The 24,435-nt window shown below is 40.9% G+C and overlaps 1 protein-coding gene across 1 annotated transcript in view; it reads right to left on the reverse strand.

Moving 5' to 3' along the window:
• Window positions 1–2,560: 2,560 nt before the first annotated feature.
• The window catches only part of syt7b (synaptotagmin VIIb), a 37,227-nt gene continuing 15,352 nt past the window's right edge, over window positions 2,561–24,435 (reverse strand). Inside the window, exons 6-13 of the mRNA XM_029498481.1 lie at window positions 24,004–24,351; window positions 20,846–20,968; window positions 9,147–9,282; window positions 5,005–5,272; window positions 4,726–4,895; window positions 4,344–4,458; window positions 3,940–4,139; window positions 2,561–2,665 (exon numbers count right to left, since the gene is read on the reverse strand). Coding sequence (XP_029354341.1) covers window positions 2,561–2,665; window positions 3,940–4,139; window positions 4,344–4,458; window positions 4,726–4,895; window positions 5,005–5,272; window positions 9,147–9,282; window positions 20,846–20,968; window positions 24,004–24,351 — 1,465 coding nt within the window. The remainder of the gene's footprint in view (window positions 2,666–3,939; window positions 4,140–4,343; window positions 4,459–4,725; window positions 4,896–5,004; window positions 5,273–9,146; window positions 9,283–20,845; window positions 20,969–24,003; window positions 24,352–24,435) is intronic.

Genomic DNA, 24,435 nt, shown 5'->3' on the forward strand with positions numbered 1-24,435 from the left:
TGGTTCAGTTCATAAGGCACACACAGGAGACTTTGTGCCAGAAAACATGTGTGCACAACGGGGGTGTTTACAGGGAACGTCAGCCGTAATGTTTGGGAGCCACCCTTCATGCTTTTTTTGGCTTTGGCGAATAATGTTGGACCAGATTGGAAGGACAGAGAGGACAAAATGTCAGTAGCTGCTTCTGTCTGAGTTCAAAATCTGGTGCCTAGTGGAGAAAGAAAACTGGTTCGAACTTGGGTGGTGTAAAACCGGATTATTACATTTTTCGTTTGACCTTCAGGCAGAGCTCATGCATGACAGATTTTTCCTCTGCGCAAACCAAGTGTTTGAACCACACAAGAACCACACAAGGAGAATGACCCTGCTAAGAAGAGAGGTTTGTTCCAGCATTGTCGTCAACAAGTGCAGTGATTCTTAAAGAAGTGGCAACTTTTAAAAAAACACATTTCTTTGTACATCTGGATTTTTTCATACAGAATAGAAACGGTAAACAATGTTGTTCTGTATTAAACTGGCAAAATAGAATTCATTGCAGATATACACAAAAAGGGACTCACAGTAAATACAATCACACAAACCAAAGTTCAAATATTGACACTCACCCACAGCGCAAACATACGCATACACACATTCAGTAGACAAAAACGAACAGTGGAATGTAGAAAGACCACCTCCCCATCACCACCACAATATTATTACTGTGAGTTATTTCCCTTCATCCTCTAAACATATGTCCATTTGGGACTTAGGGGAGGTCACGTTCAGGCAGTGAAGCTAACATCTGGAAGACTGGCCTGTATTTAAATTTAAAACTACATAAAATCAGGTCTAACATTGTCCTTTGACTTGTAGTTCTTTGTAACAATGAAAAGAAAATAATAATAAAAAAAATTTGTGTCGTGACTGTTCCAGGTTTAATGCCGGATAAATGCTGACATACTCTTCATGAAATGGTTCACAGGGGACAGAGAGTGAACTATTTAAACTCCACATGATTCCTTATCTTACTGTCTTAACACTAGTATTTTATTGCCTACCCTTAAATGTAAAAAAAACAAAAAACAAAACAAAAATTTGAAAAACACACTGTCACTGTAATTTCCAAAAGCCATTTCAAATACAGGGAGCACCAAAATGAAACATCGCAATGACATGGGGGACATTGGCTAAACCTCATATATATGTGTGTGTGTGTGTGTAAATACAAATATTTATACACACACACACACACACACACCTATAGTTTTTGGGGTGTTGTACTGAGGTATACTCTTATCACCTTGGTGACCTCCCCAAGTCATCAGCTAACTTAAACACATAAATAAGTCCTCTTTTTTTTTTAACCTACTTTCATTATCAAGGGCATTGCTATTTTCGACAACAACTTTTAATTTAGCTGTGCAAGTCTAAAGTACTGCCTCAGTCATACGCACAAACACAAACACACATGCACACATGCACACACCCATTAACCCACACCTCCACACATATGGAAGCTGGCTTTTTGCTTATTTTCTGTCTGGAAGAACAGGTTGATTTTTTAAGTTCTTTTGAAAACCAAAAAAAAACAAAACTAAACACAACATTAATAATTTTACTCTTTTTTCTGTCCATCAGGATTTCTTTTCCAAGAAAATAGGAAAAAAAAAAGTTTTTTTGACACTTGCCCTAACGGGCCAGTGGTAAATGATCATGTTCATATATATTTATCTTTTTTTCTTGTTGTTGAAGAACTTCATTTGGGGTTACACCACATCACCCACAGCACGCACAGACGACAAAGGTTTCCAGCCAGGGGAGAATTATTACAGTGGTGCAAGAGAGAGAGTGAAACGTGAAAAAGATCAAACATGAATTGAGTGACAACGTACAGTTGCTGTCCAATGCCATTCTTAATAAAGACCATCACTGTTCCACTGCCTGTGTCGGTTTCCTGATTTTCTGGGCATTTCAAAAGTATGGAAAATTAGTGACAGCGACAGAAGGGGACTCGAACGAAGAAGCAAAGAGCAGAGTGGAAGATTCCTCACTGCAACACCAGATGTGTTTGGTAAATTGGTTGCACAGATCAGCACCATTCACACTCAGGTGCATTTTTGAATGCAGCCCATCTTTTGGCCAAAGTGAATGGTTGGAAAATCAGTTTGTTACTTTTCAGTTGGTATTTTATACTGATGAGTGACAAGAGGTATTGCCCTGATGTTAAGAAAGTGGCTGACAAGGGGAAGAAAAGATTTAGGGATGGATTGGGAAAAAAAAAACCTCATTGAAAGAGGAGGAAGTGAGGAAAATACATCAAAGATGTTTTTAAGTTCAGACAAAGTGATGAGAAAAGGTCAAGTGGGAATCAGAGCTTGACAAGTGTGAAAGTTTAGGATGATGTCAGGAGGACTGAGGGCAAGGGATATCAAAGAGGCCTGAGAACAAAGAGATGACAGTTTCTGCAGCCCGTGACAGCAGTCAGGGAGTGAGGGATACATGTCGAGGGCAGGAGCTGATCAGCTGATGCTAAATTCTGTGTGGACAAACACTGTAGGCAGGTTGGTTGTTGGGTCCCTCAGGCCTTCAGAGCATGCCACTGGGCCACGGTAGTACGAGGATGACCCATCATGTCTTTCCAGTGCTTTACCTCTGCAGGGCCACTCTTCCAGGAAAGGTAAATCTGTGAGAAACAAAGTGCCAATGTAATATCACACATCATACGGTTAATAAATAAATAAATAAAATAACTGAGGGTCTTGAGTCTATCCCTGCTTTCACAAGTAAGCTTGACACTTTAATCAGAATTAACCTCAAATCCTGGGCGGACAAGGAGATGTTACAGGAAGAGATTACACTTGCTGAAATACTGAGAAAGGCTAAAGTTGACACTGATAAAGATCAAATACTAAGTGTTAAAGTAATCGTGTAGAAAAAAACTCCAGCTCTCTATATGTCACATGTAACACTGTCCGAGTATTCACTGTCTCAACTATGACCACTTTTAAGTTATGAATGTGGTTATAACACACATTATAACTACAATGTGTAGGCAGATGATATATGTGGTTAGGATTGTATCAAGCAGAGTACCTGCAGTTCCAGTAGAGGTCTATGAAAGGCAGAGAATATAATAGCTAATCTCTGCAGTACATTAACTCAAAGAGGATTTTTACAGTTACAGTTTTACAGAAGGATCAGGGGCCTGAGTGTCTTTTCAGCATTTGGGGTTTTTCCAGCATTTTAGATAACAGCATGACTTGTGCTTGTGCTCAGGTATGTGCTATATCTCTACACTTGTAGAGAGGTGAGCACTAAGCATTAAAATAAACATATGTCAACATGCACAAGGATGTAGGGCTCTTTAGAGCAGAGTTAAATATATTTTTTTATCAGTAATGGCATAAAATGAACGTAGAGAAAGTAACAGAAACTAGGAAAAAAGTGTTATATAAGTACACTTCAAATGGATTAATGCCGACCAACTGTTAAGCGAAGCCGAGGCTATCGTGCACTATGCGTTAATGTTTGCTTCTAAAGCAACCACACTGTTATACATGAGAGACAGGGAAGTTTCCAAAAACTGATGAATCAAGTCATCTTATTCAGACATTTCAACCTTGTTTGTTTTTGTGGCTAGGAAAGTGTGGTTAGACTCTCCACATGGTAACTGTCCTCAGGGAGTTCTCCTGCACATCTTTCCTTGACATCATGATGTTTCCCATCGGGGTCAAGGAAAAGTCGTTAGGAAATGGGATCGCTTTTGACTTTTCAATTACAGCCTAGGTATGCATCTACCAGCAGGGGGCAGTAAATACTGGCTGAGTGATCAGCTGCTGATGATCTGTCACAGTCAGAGAAAAACACAGAGCAACAACAGAAGACGGGGGAGAAGAAGGAGGAGCATGAGAGAGCAGGAGCAGAAAGAGCTGAGAGGAATAAAGGGGAAGGAGTTACCTTTCCAATGACATCATTGCGACTGAGCCTGTCCTTGTCCATGACGGTGATAATTATGGTGGTCTCCCTAAGCACGTGGGCAGGCACGTCAAAGGGGAAGGACTCATTGAAAACAGGGTTCAGACAGCGCTTCATTACCACTGTCTTCTTCTTTTCCACACGCTTGTCCTTGTGCATCAACCAAACTTTTACATACGGGTCTGTGGAAAAGGAAAATCCATCTGTTTGTGTGCTGTTTACAATGCTCAGTCACTGTTTTCTACTAAGTAATACTATATTTGCTTGTGTTCTCTCATCTCAGGGCACTTTCCAGTGGCAAATCTGTCTCTCATCTCTATTTTGAAACAGTGATGTTGTAGAAGGGCAATAGTAAAAGGACATGTGAGATGAAGGAGCATCTATACCAGAAGTGCCTCCGATGTCCATGGCTTTGAGGTTGCGGGCTTTGATGATGCTTACAGTGATGGTGTTGGCTGTGGGGTTGTAGCATAGAGACACCAACAGATCCCCCCGACTCCCCTAGAGAAATCATATACAACAACAGTGAATTTTTTGCTTTTCTCCCCTTTTCACATCCCTTTCTTTCTCTTGCTTTGTGTTTCTGCTCTTTGCTCTGGCTGTCTGTTGTCTGTATCTACCCGTCAGGGGCTCCATATTCCCACCTATCTCTTCTCCCACCAGCTTGCTGCCATTTTCCCCCTGGGAGTGTCGTGGCAGTCAGGAATGCTGTTACATTCTGTCCCATCGTCTCTCCCCCCTTTCCTCCCCCCCTTGCTTTTCACTCACACTGCCATCGCTACATGGTTTCAGCTCCTTCCAGAAAGTCTGCATGTTGGCCAGGTCCAGTTTGTTGAGGGGGATGGACACCTCTCCTATGGGGTCATTCCTGCTGAAGCGGTCATAGTCGAGAACTTGCAGATATAGAGTCCTCTGGACAACCTTCTCGTAGGGAAACCCTGAGAAAGAAATCAACAGGAGTCCTCAAACCTCACAATAACGCAGATAAAAAAAACTGTTTAAGTATGCCTGCATGTGTATCAGGTATTGAGTAAGCGTCAACCAAACCTTCAAACAAGAAGGTCTCGTTCCAGTGGGGGTTCAGATTCTTCCTCTTCACTTTAGTCTCCAGTTTGTGCTTCTTGTCAGGCAGCAGGTATAGTTTCACAAATGGATCAGAGGTGCCAGAAAAGTCCTTAGCAGGCAAATCCTGGCCCTTAAGAATTTTGACAGTGAGGGTGGAATCCTGAAAACTGTACCCAACACTGAACTGAATGCGACCAAGCTTTTCACAGATTGGACCCTCATGGTCATCTTCCTCTGAACCTGGAGACAGCTAAGAGACACGGAAGAAAGTAGAGACAAATGTTATTTCTCTGAATTAGTTATGTAACATTTAGATAAATCCGAGGAGGTTAATTTGCTCCTCGTTGGGTACCACGTCTTTTAAGAAGCTTAGTCCAGTGAGAGGGAAAATAATTCATCCTTAGAGTAAACAGTCCCATTCATTTTAGAGCAGAGTTCAAATAATACTTCACATGAAACTAGTTTGTTCTTAAGATTGCATTCAATGTACAAATTACTTAAAACTTTCAACATGATAAAGTAGAACCTAAGACATGACCACAAAGTTGCTGATATAATCATTTCAAATTATGCTGCACAGTCCCAGGTGGTGCCTGAAGTCACCTCCTGTTTATCAACATATTGCATTAAATTCACTATCTGACTTTCATTTGCACACGGAAAAAAATGCCCTATGATGCAATGCATTATGTATGTTATGACTCATGCTGTCTTAACAAAAGTAACTCACAGCATGGTTAATAAATAAACCAAATCAGGATCCCAAACTATATTTTCACAGCACGAGGTGGGAAAATCAGCAGTGTGGTGTGCATAAGTGTGAGCGTGTATTGTCAGGTGTTGTAAGGGAACATAAGGATTTGAGGAAATATAACCGAGACCCAAACTGGTGGTGCGTCTGCAGAGAGGAGCAGAGAGAGAGAGGTGCACTTTACACATCCTGCAACACACTGGACACCACACATATTTGAGATTCACCATTAAACTACCTCACAGACAGAGACAGAATAGTAAGGTGAACTAAAACCAGGAGAACCACATGGGTCATTACAATAAATCACTGATGTATCATAAACCATCAATCTATAAAAAAGCCAAATGTCTAAATGTGACTGCAAGAAATCTCTCTGTTGAGTAAATGACCGAGGACTCTTAGACAAGGTGAAGAAGGAAGACACTTTGGATACAGTCCCTTGGACTCATGGTTAGTTTGGGCAATTGTAGCAACAAATTTAGTGCAGCATCAAAACATAAAAGGGGGATATCAAAGACACTGGAGATTCCACCATGAGGTCAATCAACACATCTAAAAACATCTCGACAACAACTGAAGCCTAGCTCTTTAATGGAAGGCTCCTTTACTGGACTGATGTCATAAACACATTAGGCGTACCCATTTAACCGTCAACAAAGTTTATAAGCATGTGCACTTCTGTTAACCTGACCAGAGTGACACATTGCCATATGTATGGCAGGGTAGCTAACATACAGCATCACAATAAATGGCAAACGTGGGCTCCAATCCACAGGGGGCACTAACTCACTAACTGCACTTCAACATCCAAAATAGCTCTTACTGGAACATTAGCATAATGTTAAGTCTCATTGTTGCTGGCAGCTGTGCAACAAGGCCCCACAGTGTCCATGGCTGTGTGGAGATGAGATTATCTGTTGGCAGACAGACCCTCTGACTGACGGGCCCACGACGTGGAAGTAAGGAAAGAAAATCCATTTAAAACGTGCTTTCTGATGGGGGAAAGAGCTGAGGCCATCAGTCATAGAGCAGTTTCAGAATTGCAATATCCAATTGCATATTCTCCCACACATTTCTGGTGGTGCTGTGAACATCATTCTCCATGCTGAATATGATCGCTCTTAATGCAGTCTTCCATCCAACAGCTGGCCAAAATTGCTTTTCCTCTAGTTTCTACATTTGGCCACCCTCTCTTTTTCCCAGAGCTCTCTCTTTTCATTTAATTCCTAAATTCTCTACTCTAATTTCTTTTTCTGAAAACCCAGATAACTCTGTGTTCAGAAGATGCAAACTCTCTTGGAGTACAAAATATGGCCAGGTACTTGTAGCAATTGTGATGGCTAAATCTGATGATTTTTCTATATTTGCTGTTTAAGGAATAAAATGACATCCACACATTTGCAAAAGTGTGTGTGTAAAATGTACTTATTTACATAAAATTAAAATATGCATCCAAAACATGTAGGTTGGACTACTATAGCAGCCTATTGATGGCCCTCCAAAGATCAGCTGTGCAGCAATTTCAGTTCAATTCAAAACGTGACAGCATCCTCATTAGAGCTAACAAGTTTGAGCACAGCCCCAGCTGTTCTTTCAATGGCACCATATTAAAACCAGAGTTGATTTAAAAATTCTTCAGATTGTATAAAGCTCAAATCACCATGCACCCCAGAATATAAAAGAACTGAGAGTAATAAAATTTGAGCTGATAATCATGTTGTGACAACCACTTATTCCTCTTCATGCATATTGTTTGAAAATATGTCCAAACTGCTCCTGAATATCTTTGACCAATTTTAAGATGTGCTTCCTCTGTAAGATGGAAAGATCTCAGTGCTGAGAGCAACAAAACTGCCAGCCTTATCCTTCCACAAGTGAAGCACATAGAAACCTGGGCACGTGTGTGGATGTGTGATGACACAGAGGCAGAGACACATTCACACCACACTAGCCATGGCTCTGTGAACCTCACATGAAATGAAAGCAGTGTCAGGGTACAGCCTGATAAGGGCCATGTGAGACTGACAGGGCCCACACCCAACCTCCCTCCAACCCTTATCACCTGAGGAACCTGACGGGGTTGGATGTGATGTTCAGTGCCATTTCACAGCAACCGTTTTCTGTGGCGCAAAGTCTGCATATGCTGCCATCCCTTTCCCTGTAAGAGCGCAAGTGGCTCAAAAGTGCTGGATGGGTATTTTCAGCATGAAAAGATGGGTTGTGTAATATATAGCCGCCTTTGGCAAAACTGCCCAGAATGAGTATTATCATTAAGCACCACTACTGTGAATTCCTCAGACACGCCATGAGACCCACATAATTACACACTGCTCATACCCATCTCTGCCATACTCTTGTAGCACCCACAGAAGTGTGTGTTCTTTTGCAGCTAATTACTGAACCTTACTGAACAAGGCCATGTCCCCTCCCCTACCAGTGTCTCTCCTCGGGGTGATGATCACAATATGTTTCTGTTAGCTGAGATACTGTATGGAAACTAACTGTTGCTCTGCAGATGGGTGAGCTGAAGTGGGATGAAGACAGCACTTTTTGATTGATGAAAGACTTGGTAGGAGGTAACACTTCTCATAGGACTTTGAACAGAAGTGTGGAGGCTGCCTTTCCTCCCAGTTTTCTCTACAACCAACACAGTGTGTTACAGCCTGTACTGTAGGTGTTAAGCAAATAAAGGTTAGCACCTCAGACAAAGTTTTTTAGACGCTTAACTCTGCTTTGTTGGTCTCATTTTTGTGACTTTGGACCTGGAACATCAATTCTGAAAAACAAACTTCAGTGGAACTTTTAAAGTTTGCGCAGCTGCAGTTCATGACGTTAGAAGGAGATGGCTCTGCATCTTTAAGCTAATGCTATGAATCTTTAAACTGTTACATTAGACAAACCCACATTTGCTTATAAAGAGGAGGTTGCGGTGGCATAAGTATATCAGCAGAAAAATACCTCAAGGTGCCAGTACCACTCCATGCACATAGTTTAATAAGTTGGATATATCCAACTAGGGGGGCTATATTTCCTGATAAATTTAATTGATGGTGATGGTGTTTAGAATAGTGGTACATTACCAAGAAGCTGAAGTCATGTGTTGAAATTGTTACATTATTTCCTCCATGCCTTGGCTCGCTTTCCTCTTCCCTCTCTCAAATCCTGCTTGTAACATTTAACTTACATCAGGAGAGACCATTTGGAAGCAAATTGCAAGTCTCTTGGCTTTCTCATTTATTGTAATTTTTTAACTTTGCTGACTGGAGTTTTCCTAATCTTAATACAGATGAGTTCAGCGAAGCAAAACACAACAGAGTCAATGGTCTACCAATAAAATGTGTCTCATGGGTTTTGTTATTTTTTGTATTACCATGAGCATGTCACTGGTGACTGAGTTGGCCAAGTCAGAAACAGATGAGTTGGCATCATGGCTTGGCCCCTGGCGGCGTCCGGTCTCATCTGGGGTCTGACCTCTGGGACTACTGCCTGGTTTGTTACCGGGAGTCCTGTTAAAGTGGAGGCAAGCAAACACATATTAATAAACATGGCCATACTCGGTTCTGGTGTATACACACACACACACACACACACACACACACAGGGATCTGCCCATCGACTTTTTTGCACTTTTAGCCTGGGGCTCTTTTTCATGGTTTGGACCAAGCCTTTCAGTTCAAATGATGGGAAATGTTCATACTGCAGTGTACACTAATATATATGTATATTTGCAATAATTTGGAGAGGGTTGTTTCCAGTTTCAAAATGATAATACTGAGGTGAACAGGGAGTTCATTAGATGTTTTTCCAAATTTGGCATTGAAGACTCTGACCTCAGCCCCATGCATTACTTTTGAGACAAACTGGCGCACTGATGGGCAGCACGGCGGCGTAGTGGCTAGCGCTGTCGCCCCACAAAAAGAAGGTTGTGGGTTCGGTTCCTGGGTCCTTTCTGTGCGGAGTTTGCATGTTCTCCCTGTGTCTGCATGGGTTTACCCCACCATCCAAAGACATGCGTGTGTAGGTTAACTGGCGACATTAAAATTGACCGTAGGTGTGAATGTGAGTGCGAGTGGTTATTTGTCCTTGTGTGTTGGCCCTGCGATGGACTGGCAACCTGTCCAGGATGTACCCCGCCCCTCGCCCAATGTGAGCTGGGATTGGTTCCAGCAGCCCAACGATACAGATAAAAGCGGATGAAGATGAGTGATTGAGTGGAGCACTGATTGCCAGCCACACTTTATGGACAACTATTAGTCTCAGACCTCTCTAATATCTCTGTGGCTAAAAGGGAGCAGCATGGCTCCAATGTGCTGTGGAAGACCGCCCAGAGATGGAGGTTGATCATGTGATCATGTGAGACATGTGAGACTTACAGCCTGTATGGTGAAGGTTATGTGACAGAGGAAGGCAGCTGAAAGAACAAGTAGTCAGCAAATCTGGGAGTTTTTTTGTGTTTATTTTAAACTTTCTTAATTACTTTCATAATTACACTTTCTGTATTCAGATTTGTCAAGCTGTACCTTGTTTCTGTGATAAGCCAAAAGATGCAATTAAAAATAGAACATGGCAGAAAATGCTCCTGATTTACATCATGTAACATGGAAAAGAAAAAGGTCTAATATCAGTCTAGGCATAGTGACAAATAAGATGAGCCATTTAGACAGAGAGTGAGAGACAGAGACAGAAATAGTGTTCAAGTGATCAGGTGAGCAGTAGAACACAAACGTAAAATCAGAGGTGGCATTAGATGACGGTATTGTGAGAAAGATGATGTGAGAAGGAAAGATAATTTGAAAACTCGTCTGCAGACAGAGGTTGGGAGAAAGTGAAGGTGAGGATTTGTCTTTGTTAAGACAGAGGATTAAAACAACAAACAATGAGGTTACTGAATGTGAGATGTTACTGGACGCACACAATAACACACGCTAGTATTAACTGAAAGAGAAATTGAGGAGAGAAGGGAATGGAGATAAAAGCATGTTAACAAAAATGAGCCAGATTTGGTTTGGGATAAGAGTCAGGTGCTCTAAAGCCAAGATAGGAAGCAAACTGACTGTTACATGTGCAAGTAGCCGGAGGAGGCTGGAGAATGACTGGTGAGAAATGGACAAGGGTTGTCGACCAAAGAGGCAAAATACAGGAAGGACATGGCACCGAAGAGAAAAGAATTGATTCGTCACCCTGCTTCTATTTCCTGTGATCTGCAGGTCATAGGAGTCAACAGCGCAGAACAGACTGAATTCAAAATGTGATTGTTTCTGTTTCAAACTGAAACTGAGGTGTTTTCTGTTCAAGGACCATTTACAGTTTTCTCTACAGTGGTTTAGCTGCTGTGTAACCTTTGTAGAGTAGTGGATCATTATACAAAGCACACAAAAACAATTTAGATAATTTTCCTTTCTTCCACGCAGCCAAAAAGAGAAAAGCACTGATAACTAAATTCAGTTATTATTGTGAATTCCTGTGAATCATTGTGATGTTTTGTAGTTTTTTGGTTTTTTTTTTTGGTAGGTAGGGCCACAGACCCCCAGTTTTTAAGGAGGTTGCTGAAGGAACTGCATATACTGTGTCTGGTCTTTCAAGAGCTTGTTTGTACAGAATCATTTAATTTTCTAGAGTGTTCAGTCATCAAGTTTCAAATATATGGTATTCTTTCAACGCGTTGAGGTTGGTTTGAAAGAAGTCAAGGTAATCATCATCCTCTCTCTGTACATCTGTGATGCTATTTGTTGATGTACCATGCGCCAACACATCATCCTTCTCACAGTGGTTTTGGCTGACTGGTTGTTTATCTTCCAAGTAGATTTTGTGGCATGACAGACAACCAGCTGAAATTGAAAACTTTCTCTTAAGATGAGGGTTGCTGAACAACTACGCCTCTACTACTCCACAACAGTTAAGTTGAAGCAGAGCAACATGGATGACTCTGAAGAGCCCTTGCCCACTTTCCCTATGGAGTACATAATATATGCCTGTCAGCGGGGTCTCAACCCAAAGAGACTATAACAGCTTACTTGTCAGAGGCATTGGTGCAATGACAGCCCAGTGAACCCTATTAAAGCACCACCCACCCCAAGACGAAGACCACACGAACCTAGAATCAGCTTTACATCCCTGAACATTTCCTCCAAAATTTACAATGGAGATGTGTATTTCATTCTACCATGCTACTGTGAATATGGATATAAATCATTTTGTGCCATGCTGAATACATGCAATACCTTAACGCAGTCCCTATAAACATTTTTAAAGCCACTGTAGGCCTACATATATAATGAATGTTTTTTTCTGACTGTTCAGATTGCCACTGTCCTGTCTACTCAAATATAATGAAACACAGAACCAACCAAAAAGTCAGACTGGGTTTTTTGGTTAAATTAAATTCATCTTAAAACCCGAGGCTCACTTTTGCCAGTAAAAAGGAAAAAGAAAGCAGAAGAAAGGTTCGTTAAAGTACCCACTGTAAATCTACAAGCAATCTGAAACACAAAGACATGCAACTTGGTGTTAAATTGCCAGATATACGTTTAGAGATTATAGTATCCAAAAAAACTGATGCTGAAAATAAAAGATGGCGGGGGGTACACCTTGGACAGGTCACCAGTCCATCACAGGGTCAACACACAGAGACAGACAGAGACCAACAACCACACACACTCAAACTCAGACCTACGGACAATTTTCCTCCATGTTATCACTTATTAACCAGTGATGTCACAAGCACGTGCAGGCTCACTAGCCAACCTGTCAAGCCAAGCACCTGCAAGTTGGTGTTTTTAATCACTGTTGGCTCTTATAATACGTTGGACAAAAGATATTTCCCCGGTGTACAAGCAGAGCGGCCAGATTCAACACTCACGGCTTTTTTTCTTCTTTGTTTTGTAGTAACGAGTAACAATGGTGGTTCTGGGAGATGCAGTGAAGTAAAAGCATAAAAACAGGTCAAGGGAAGTACAGATACTCCCAAAAACTATTCAAGTATTGTAAGGAAGTATTATTACTACGTTACAATTAGTGTTGCCAACTCCCTTACAAAAAGAATTAAGGGACACCTAGTGGGGAGTGCCCTCACCATAAATATACATATTTATTCACCTTTACATATACACACACCTGCAGTCACACTCACTGATACTTCACAATATCAAAGCAGACCTGATGACGTATATCAGCTTTTTGTCCAGAAATATCAAGACAGTCATGGTACAAGCTGCAGAAGAACTGAGATAAGGGGCGGGAGCAGCTGTTCTTAAAAATATCTGAATTACACATTTTTTGGCCATTATTGTAAAAAATTAATAAATGAAAATGTATCACAGTGGAATTCATCCAAACAGAAGGGAAATATCTGTAGTTGTGAGTTTCCCCTTTCTGCCTGCTAGTGACTATCTCATCCCAAACACAACACCACTTACATAATTCATCCTTTAGAGGCTGTTGTAACCATGACGACAGAAATGTGTGCTCCCACTTAAGATTGTACTTACTACTATCATGTATTTTACACAGGGTTGCAGTAACCATAGTAACATGAGCCTTTCAAATAGAGCAGTAAAATCCTGCCTTGGGCAAAGGGAGCAAACATTTAGAAAGCCTTTGAAACACTGATTGACTTCCCCTCAATCTACACTTCGGCAACCCGCGTGACCCTGCAAAAACACCACTGCACATATCTCTGCATGTGTGTGAGCGCATGGTGTAAGTGGATTATTCATAAATGCCAGAAAAAAAGGATAAAGAATCCCAGACAAAGATGGACCGAGATGAGTAACTAGGGAGTCAGTTTCCCTCCCTGTCCGAATCATTATACTGACACAAACTCTGCCCTCACTCTGCACACTGCTTTTTTGGTGCAGGGAAATGCTAATGAAGAAGTAGCCAGTCTCAAAATCAAAACAAATGAATGCACACACACACTACCTCCCTGTGGGCAATGGCCTGGAGAAGGATCGATCGATCTGGTGCATTGAAACTGAAAACACTGACTTTTGACCTCATGGCCTCGATCTGAGACTGAGCTGTGAACCATCTTTTGTGTGATCTGACTAAGCGGGTCATTATATCCCAGACATGCAGACATATTTTCATCTCCTATCACATGTGTACTTTCTGTTTCAGTGCCAGTTTAGTACTTCATGGAAACAACACACAAACATTTAAAGGAGTGTGTTTTGCTAAAAATAAGAGAAGTCAATCTGCTCTTTTTGTGACCGTGTTCGTGGTGACGCTGCACAGCTGTGACATGGAAAACAATGAGAGTTCGGTTGAGAGCCAAGGTGTAGCTTCTGTCTGTTTTTGCATCACTTTTTGCATCATATGTGAGAGTTTGTCTTTTCTAAAAATAAACAGCACCAAGGGAATGAGAACAAAATAGAACCTGTATCAAATGCTGATTTCAGCAGCTCTGTCCCAAATGATCCATTTATTTAATTACCTCTTTAGTGGTCCTTACACAGGACATAACACTTCCTCCTTCCACTCAGAAAACGAAGCATTTTGAGTGAAAGTAATGTTCATTCATTCAATTCAATTTCAATTCTTATCCCTTTCTGGGTTGTGGGGGTTCTGGAGCCAATCCCAACTCACACTGGGCATGGGTGGGGTGTAACCTGAACAGGTGGCTAGTCCATCGCAGGGCCAACACACAGAGACAGGCAGGGACAAACAACTCACGCTCACACTCAGAGTGTGAGACCTACGGACGATTTAAAGCATGCATGTCTTTGGCCGGTGGGAGGAAACCCACGCAGGTACAGGGAGAACATGCGAACTCCGCACAGAAGGCCCAGGGTCCAGGAACCACCTTCTTATTGTGGGGCAATAGCGCTAACTACTATGCCGCCGTTCTGCCCTGAAAATAATGTTTCTTGCCAAAATTAACCTGAAAATGAGTTTTGAGTTGGATTTATTTTGTGACACAGTTGAGAAGTCCACTGTGTATGACTGTGTATGCCTCGACTAAACAGCTTGAAAATAGGTGCAGTTCTAATTAAAAGTCAATCAGCGAACTGATTTGATCTAAAAAAGCTTTTATAGTTTGTATTCTACCTTCCATCAGCTGGTAATTTTTCCTGTAAAACCTATTCTGCTAACCTGCCTTCAGATATGAGATAATTTATAAAGTGATACAAGTGCAGATTTATCTTCATGGCTGTTGTCATGTGGACATAAGATAAGATATAATAAGACTGCCTTGTCATGTATGGTGCATCTGGACATTATTCAGACCGTGCTAATTCTTTTACACATTGTTCTATTGAAGACTTGGGCCTGAGATAGTAATAAAAAAAAACAAAAAAAAAACAATCTAATCTATACTCAATTCAATATAGCCACAAAATCCAACAGAATTTTAGGATTTAAAAGTAAAAACTGAAATGTCACATTGACTTCAGTATTCCATCTCTTTACTGAAACATTTGTAATTTAGCTCAGGTGCCTCACTTTTCTTTTGACAATCAATTTTTTACATCTTGACTGTAGTCTACTGTAGTCTACTTGTGGAAAAATCAGGTCAGTGAACATGCTTTGGAAAGACACACCTGTCTGTACAAGGAGTCAGATGACAACATAGATCAGAGCAAACATGAAGGTATGAAGTGAAAGAAACTACCTACAGAACACAGAGACTGGACTCTATCAGGACAGATCTGGGGAAGGCTACAAAAAAAAAAATCTGCTGCACAGACAGTTCCCAAGAGCACAACAGCCTCCATAATTCTTAAACAGAAGACATTTATAACAACCAGGACTCTTTCTGGGACTAGGACGCATGACCAAACTGAGCATTCTGGGGAAAAGGTTCTTAGTAAAGATGTGAACAAGAACATTAAGGGTACTGTGGCTGAGCTCCAGAGATCCTGTGTGATGGTTCAGATTCTTTATGTCAGGTTTTGTCCTACAAGTTTCTGAATTCCAGTTTCCAACTGTTTTCATGGGAGTGTTGAGTGTAGATTGAGGTATGTACATTCTTTTTAGCTGCAATATAGCAAAATGTGAAACCAGTTAAGGTGCCAGAACACTTTCTGAATAGTGGGGGATGTAGGTGAAACAAAAACAACACACCTGAAAGTGTATTAAAGAAAATAGAGGGGTGTCACATTAAGGGTCAGGGTTAGTGTGGACGTGTGAGCAAATATATTGTTTATCAGTGCATGAAAATCACCCACAGGGGACTTTCTTTCCTTTTTCTGATGTTCAGATTTATCAGAGTCTGGATGTGCTGACAACCAGACTAAGAGAGGGGCTCTGTGACATCATCCTGTCACATGCCAGTCAACACCCAGAGGAAAGGGAAGAATAATAAGATAGTGACATGGGAGAAGAGGAAGGAAAGGAAACCAACTGATTTAACAACGGGCAAAGATAGAAAAAGGCTTTAATAGATCCAATTAAATAAAGCGCAGCAGAGAAAGCAGAGGTGGAGAAGGAATGAGAGATGAGGAGACAACGTCTTTATTGAGAGAGAAAATGAAGGCTATGGAGGGTAGAGAGGAAATTGATGAGGGAATGGGAAGGGGAATGGGAAGGAAAAGGTGAGGGAGGGAAAGTGGATCGACAGGTGAGAACATGAGGGATGATGGTTACCAGTACGAGCTGAGTAGGAGGTGTGTCCTCATAAACAGAATATTGTATCTGGGTCATGCTGATCATACACAAGCCCTAGGAGACCATGAAACACAATATAGGTCCCATGTCCCATGATGGATGAGGCCCAGGCTCCAATGTCAGCCCACTCAGCACTCCCAAACAGCATGGACAAATCACTCAGCCGCCCCTCACCCCGTCAACACGCAGGCTAATACAACTAATGGAGCCATCTGCACTATTCGACTGGCTTGATGCTTTGTGAATATATTTCTGCTGCCCTGTTAAGATTTATCCACGGAGGCCTGATGATTTTGGAAGTCATGCTCCACGCATAAAGAGGGAGACAAAGTAACACGCAGTAATGTCAAATACTTTTTCAATATTCGAGATAAAAGTGAATAAAATTTGATAAATTCCTTCCACTACCACCGTTCCACTACTCACTGTCACTTTTGCTGTGACAACCCCCTCCCTCTCATTTCATGAGCTCTATTAAGTAAGCTTCCTGCTTGCAGCCTGAAGCAGCAACAAGGGAAATGGTGAATGAGCTCCAGACTTAGATCTGACAGGTTTTTCAGAAAGATGCCTTGTTTTGTGCTGACCTATATCGCTTTTTCTCTCCAATCATCTCTCCTCGTGGGGTATTGCCGGCTCCAGACGCTGCCACGGGTACCAGTGGCCAGCCTGGGAAGTCATTAGGAGGCTTGACTCACAGGTGACTGTTGGCAAAGGCTTATGATTTAAAAAGTCGGATATGGGCGGCTGATAGAGGATGGGCACAACCTCCTGCTTGATTAATTCTGTAGAGTCCGCTGTTGCGCAACTCAGCAAGGGCAGTACAACATCGTCACTGCCGTTGGCAAGATTCAGCCTTTGATTCCCACTGAGGCCACACAATGTACCTACCCATTGTTTGAATAACTGCCCACATCACGTTATGTGCTGCTGAGCAGTAGCCTCAGTTTATTTAACCTCACCTCCACCATGACCATCTGGAAAAAAGTTTCCTGGCCAGATTCTGAGTAGAAATATCAATGTCCTCCAACAATACTATATCATTTTTGATACTATTCAGGAAAACACTTTCTCAAAAAAGTTAGATGTGAAAGAATTACCAGTTAAGTGACAAGTGCACCATTTACTTTCCTTGGCTCTTAATAATATCAGGCTCTTTCAAGGCTAAATGTTTCACAGCTTCCTACTAACTATGCACTACTAGTGTTACCAGGATGTGCAGCTGAAACTACACAAATGAGAGACAGTTCATTTTTTGCTTGTACAACCAAAACAATGACCTTCAAAACGCTAAAACACGTGTGCCTTTTTTACTTTTTAACTAAAGATATGGATTGTTGCAGCTTTAAAAGGCCACAATGACCTTCACCAGACATTTCTGTATAAACAGTATCATGTTGCAAAGAAGCACCTGAAAAAAAGCCAAGAATATTTTACAAAGTAACATGGAAAAAAGAAGATGGTAAGGGGTGGGAGAGGGGGAATATTTTCTGTACACGTGAGTGCACCACACTGACAGTGCTCATTATAACAGACTAGGACAAGAGCCAAAATTATGTGCTTTAGTACACGATTCTTCTTTGTAAAGGAAAAACAGGATTATGTAGAGTCAGATATGTAGCTTTATGGTGTAATGAATATATTTACTGATACCAACTTAATTTGAATGTGCTTTTGAGCGCAACACAATCGTGGCTTGCATTGAATGGAAGCAGCCACTGCCATGCCCCATTTCTGATACTGTTGTACATTTCATTGCCTTTACAAACTCAACATCCAGAGTGGAGGCTGTCCAGGGCCAGTGAGCTCTTCTGGGCTTATTCATATTTATTACTCTGTTGCATCTCTGTGCGTGGTGAATCTCTCAGCTCATTAGGATGCAGCTTTGCCATGCAACAACAGCTTTCTGAGGTGGCAATAACGTAAACAGCTTTAAAGCTTCTATTATGGTCATCTGCAGGTGGGTGACTCCACCCTGTGTGCCTGGACATACATGGCTTTGACTGGCCTACAACAGTGATCCAAGGTAACTCACAAAACAAAACATGGGATGAGATTGGAGGTGGAAAGATAAAACAAAGAAAAAAACACAGGCTTGTCTTTGCATTGAAAGAGAATATCTTCTTTGATAACAGCTAACTGTAATGGTAACTGTGTTTTAAGGGATTTGATCCCCAAGATATATTAAATACAAGACACCTGCAATGTCCCAAACAAAGCGTTAGTGATAACTGACTCTGTCAGTTTGTTCAGGGGAGATTTTACTGCATCACCCTTATCATAGCGCACATGAATTCAGCTGTAGTCAACTAAAACAGGCTGGGTAAGTGTTTTATCTTTTAAATGAGTGACGTGGTAAAAATAAAATAAAATAATATTTTTGAAGCTTTGATGGGCAGTTCTGAGTACAAGAGTAACTACCTGCATATCACTGCTGATTTACAAACTTCATATTCAACATGAATTAAGTCAATCATCTCTTCATTCATGAAACGATGGAGACAGTTGGGCTGCTTTGAAAGTAATAGTGATTCCTGACATGACAATCTGATTCAATCCTCAAACACACAGCTGCACCGATATTTCTGTTTCAAAAATCCCTGTATGTCACATCAAAGAAACATAGATTCATTGTGTTTTGGTTTACACTGTACACAATATTATAAGTTTATCAAACACAAGACTTACTCAGAATAAATGGTAATGCTCTGTGTCTGGTGATTAAATGACAAGGCAAATGTGTGCCACATAACATGTTGATGCAACAACAACATAAATGTTGTGCCCACACCTTGTGGCTTTTTAGAAAGCTTAAATTATAATTGTCTGAATATATGAAAACTTTTACTTTAGGACAGTGTCACTTGGTCTGCTTGTTTAATTTCCATATTTAGAAAGGTTGTCTGAACAAATATAGATAAGACCTAATACAAAGTGCACACTGGTTTTGCTTTAATGCTATCATTTCTCTTTTGTCAGATCTGGTCTTTGTAGATGTTTGTGCTCTGAGATGTATTTGATTTCATTAATAAACCAAGAGAATCTCAAACCTCTATGGTAGTTTCTATTTTTAATCTTGTAGCATATTTCTCTAGAAAGCTGAGAGCAAAGGTTTCCCACTCTTTCTCTCTGTCGTTCACTGTCTGACAGTGACTTGTCTTATCACATATATTCTTGGCGGGATCATCCAGTTCCATCGTTCTCAGTCTGCTGGTCTCAATGAAAACAGCCCAGAGCAAGCCAGCAGACGGGCAGAAAGAGGTTACGGGTTAACTGCAGAGACAGAGAGATGAGAGAGATGGACAGAGATGATGACGGAGAGCTGGTATTAGTTATGGAAGGACACAAAACAACTTGGCCCACACGACCCCTGAGGGAAGTTGCTACTGGTTGGTTGTGATTACAGTTAAGTGCTTGAAAGACCTCAGCTCAAAGATAAGGAGACTGGATGAGCGATGTAAGCTGGTCCTCATCCTCTAACTGACCCTCAGAAATGGTTCAATAGAATTGTGAAAGCAAAGGCAATCAGAAAGTTGCAATAACATCAGAAAATGGGCAAACTTATCATGTTCCTTTCTCACAGGACAGACCACTATTTCCATGAACCGCTAACTCACAGATGACCTACTTAGAACAGCACACTTGGATGCACTACTGAGAGGAGTTTTAGATTTGATTTAATTCCAAAGTCGCATTTCTGTTAAAAACAGCAAAAACAAAAACAAAAAAAAGCAACAAAAAAACAAAACACGCAATAAAAGACATGGGACATCTTCCAGGTTCAAGCTCAGCCCAGTCGTGTCACAACAGTAGGTGAAGCACATCAGATGTGATAACCGGGCAGTCTGTTTAGGCCTTTGTTCACCAGATAAGAGACTGTGTTAGTCTCATAGGAGCTGTGAGATCACTGCTAGATGAGAGATTAGCATTTTTTAAAGTGTTTCATGTGAGGAACCTTGCTTCTACATAATGAGGTTGGCCTTTTTTCTTTGCCGACATGAAGAGCTGCCTGCAAGCAGACTTACAAAGGTCTGGGCGGAGAAGAGGGAGGACATGGAAAATGAAAGAGACTCAAAATGTGAACTTTGGGGAAAAATGTGGTGATATGCAAGGAAAAAAAAAAAAATCTTATCATAGGAACAAAAAAAAACCCAACCAAACAAACAAACAAGTAAACAAAAAACACAAAAGAACCACAAGAACAAAGAAACAAACAAAGAAACAAAAAATTTATGTAAAAACAAAAAAATTGAGTTAAATTACAAGTGGGATCAATCTTAATCAGCCTTTAATTAATGTCCTCTGAGTAGAATAAACAACATTACTACAGAGATTTTGTATTTTGGGGGGGGCAAATGACCCCTCCAGTTCAGATCATGACCTGTTTGTTGTGGCCCAGTCCTTATTGTTGTGCCTAACTAATCACATTCTGAAATTATCCTTCTCTCACTTTCTCTTTATTACCTCTTTTCTGGTGTGGTTTCATTTTCTTTGCTGGCTGGTGCTTCCTGTAGATCTGGGAGGTTGGCAAAGTCATCCTGTTCAGCTAGCCCGATCGCTAGAGACACAACAACCATCTTCCCCTCACTGGGCACACAGGCAAACAAGACATCACAAGGCCACAAAGGTATGTAGACAACAGGTCCAAGTTACACATATCACACACACACACAAACATATTCCACCATACAGGTAAAATGCACAGACAGGTAGAAACACAACACATAACATGCATTCATTTCATGTACAAAGAGAGAGTGGGAGAGAGGTGGTAAACTGTTGTGAGGACATTATTTCATTTCATTATCTCACCAACAAATGGTTAAAAAAATACATACTTTAAATTAAAGTGCATCTTGACCAAATCTGTTTGCCATGGAGCTGAAGCGACAACACTGATGGCATGCATTTCTAGAATATCTGTATAACATGTTTGATTTTCTTACAGTTACATTAATGTTAAGCTCAGTGAAATTGATCCCTGTCAGAACACAAAACGAGTACATAGAAAGCAAGAAACATCCAGGATTAGAATAGCTTTTTTCAATGGTGACTTCATTCGTCACACCAGAAAACATTATCTGCCATAACAGCTATCTCCCTTACAAATAATAATTAATTTTAAATAAAAAGTTTCTTATTTTATGTGCTAGCGAATTTCGCCTCATTACCATGAAGTAAAAAGGAGATCTGTTGTTACTGAAAGTGGCTTTACAGAGCTTTTCTTTACCATTCCCTTTATCAGCACTGGGAGGTTGATAGTGTGCTATTAAGAGCCATCTGACTAATTAGTCACTGAGTATGAATACTTAATGTGCTGTATGCTCTACCATTAGCTCAGTTGTTACAGAAGAAACTGACTTTTTTCTGATTTTGTCTCAAAGTGGGAACACTGGCATGTTGTTGTATGGAACCTATTAAAGTACTCACACGTTTCTAATATCTATTGTTTTACAGTTTAGTGTGCCAACTAAAACACAGGGGATAGTATACTGTAGACTGCTTAGAGACAGGCAGCGTTAAATAATGCATCAGTGAATTCTTATTAAAACAGGGATAGCAAACATTTCATTTCAGGGTTTTCTTGAATCCACTGCAGATATGGTAATGTTTAAATGCAATTAGATAAAATAAGAATCATTAGATGTAAGTGAATTATGGTGGTCTCCATGGCTTCATCATTATCCGTTTCATAAAGGAATAAATGTATAAATATAGAAAAGCAACAGTCAAAAAGAGTGCATTGGATTGCTTATGAGACCATTAAAATGACATACAGAAATAACAGAAGAAGAAAAGCAAAAGGAGATCCAATGAACATTTTGGTGGCCTTAACAAAACCCTGCAACAAAGAAACAGACCACATTGATTTCCAGTTGTTTTTCTCCTGCTTCACATGCCTGAAGTCATTTTGGCATGTCAATTACATCTCTAAGTGTGCTCTGCTGGGAATTCAGGCCACCATGCAAACATTTACCTTAACAAATGACAACTAACCTTGTAATTCACAGTCACCAAATATGTGCAGCACATAAGGAAAAAATCCTTGCTTCTCATAAATCTCTGCCTTAGCCAAACTCTTTTCCTTTTCATACAGCTGATTCAAGGACAGGTTTTATGTGTTTCCTTTGCTCATGTTTTAACTTTACCTGACTTGAGGATTTTAAAACATGAAGGGATTAAACTTCATTTTCATTTTTATACTTTGGATTAGTATCTGTCTTGCTTTGGTTTTAATGTCAGCTTGACCTGGGGATGAATGAAAGAAGGTGGTGCAAATGTAATCACAACCATGAAAAGATTATATAAAAAAAAAAAAAGGTGCAATGTGCTGATGAACATGAAATAGTAAAAATAATAGTAATAATAATAATAATAATATGATCAAATACCAAAAAAGTGAGATTATGGTAAGATTAACGTTTCATTGTGCCTTTTTTTTTTTTTTTTTTTTTTTTAAATATGGTTACTCGATCTCACATTTGCAGTCCATTTTCCCAGCTACATGCACTTTCTGTTGTGCAATCACCCTTTAACAAGCGGCTGTTAGCTGAGGCAATATCAAAAAATATGAGGAGCAGATAACCACTTGAGAGACAGCAACCCACTGGGGATGCGTAAACAGCACCTCCATGATGCTAATCGATAAAGTAAATGGATTTGTATTGATGACCAAGAAAGACACACACATTCCAACCACAGGGCATTGAAATCACTAGCTCCTCCACCAGCTCTATCAGTCAGAAATTTAAGCGGACTGGCTCAGCCCCCTATGCCGTGTGACAGGCATGGATGCACATAGAAGGTGAAACTGCTGCATCTGATTGTTCATACCCCACTGATCGCAAACGCATAATATCCCCTCTGCCCGGGGGTTAACAAGTGATGTATTTGGTCTAGTAAGATTCATGAGGACAGCGACAATGGCTGATGCCACCTCCCTGTGTATGTGTACAGCCTTATTTGAATGATGATTCACATAGGCAGGGAGGTCATTGGCCTGGAGACACTGTTAATGGGAAGACACGCAAAAAGTACAGGAGCACATGGATGTGTGTGTGAATGTATGTGAGTGTTTGGGACGGGGGGACTGTTTATGTGAGGCTGCTTTGTAGAGCACATCATCTGTAATCTATCATTCAAGTCATGTGGAGGAGGAGAGCTCTCCCTGCTTGTACCTCAAACAATCAGCCTGTTCTTCCCAGCATGTGGATGAATTGGATAAGGCGGCTTTGCTTCATCATAAGAGCATTTAGGAACATATTTCAATTATGTGTACTGTCCTTCCTAATATTTCTACTCTACATTAATTTCACAGTTTCCATTTACTTTGTACATCAAATTTGAAATCACAGAAAGTATTTACACTCAAAAATAACAAATAAGTAATCAGTGATTAAATTTAGATTTTGGGTTAGGTTAGTTTAGACCAGTTCTAAACGCTTTTTATGAAAGGATAATATTATGATTAGAATATTATGACAGCCATAAATAACCATAAAGCCTGCAAAAATACAGAAAAGGTAACTTAACACTGAAGACAATTTTGTTGTATCACTGTATAACCATATAACTGATGATAAAAGCAGCAGGTAATAAACACAAGAGTGGAAAACACTTACAGAAATGACTTGACATCCAGTCCTCTGTTACGGATCTGCTCCATCATGTGATCCCAGCTGCCTGGATTCGACCTTGATCGACCCGCCCCTGCCCCTCTGTATCGAGAGGCTCCAGCCGGACTCCCCCGGACCCCCCGCGGGCCCCCGCGGTGACCCCCCCCACCTGGGCCTGTGTGGAGTTGGCCCAGGCTCTGTGAAGTGACTGGGGGGTCGTTGGGGCCCGGAGGGGGCTGGTGAGTGAGGGGCTGTTGCAGGCTCTGCTGCCGGACAAGGGGCCGTGGGCGTGCCACAGCTGAAGATGGGATGTGCTCCAGGGTGGAGGCAGTCGAGAGCGAGGTGTCCCCGAAACTGACGCCGGGCACCGAGGAAAAAGATGGATACAACAAGGTAGACATTGGAGTTAGAGATAACATGACAGACAGAAGGCAGGGC

The sequence above is a fragment of the Echeneis naucrates genome, chromosome 3 (assembly GCF_900963305.1).
Source record: "Echeneis naucrates chromosome 3, fEcheNa1.1, whole genome shotgun sequence".
In the NCBI taxonomy this organism is placed as follows: Eukaryota; Metazoa; Chordata; class Actinopteri; order Carangiformes; family Echeneidae; genus Echeneis; species Echeneis naucrates.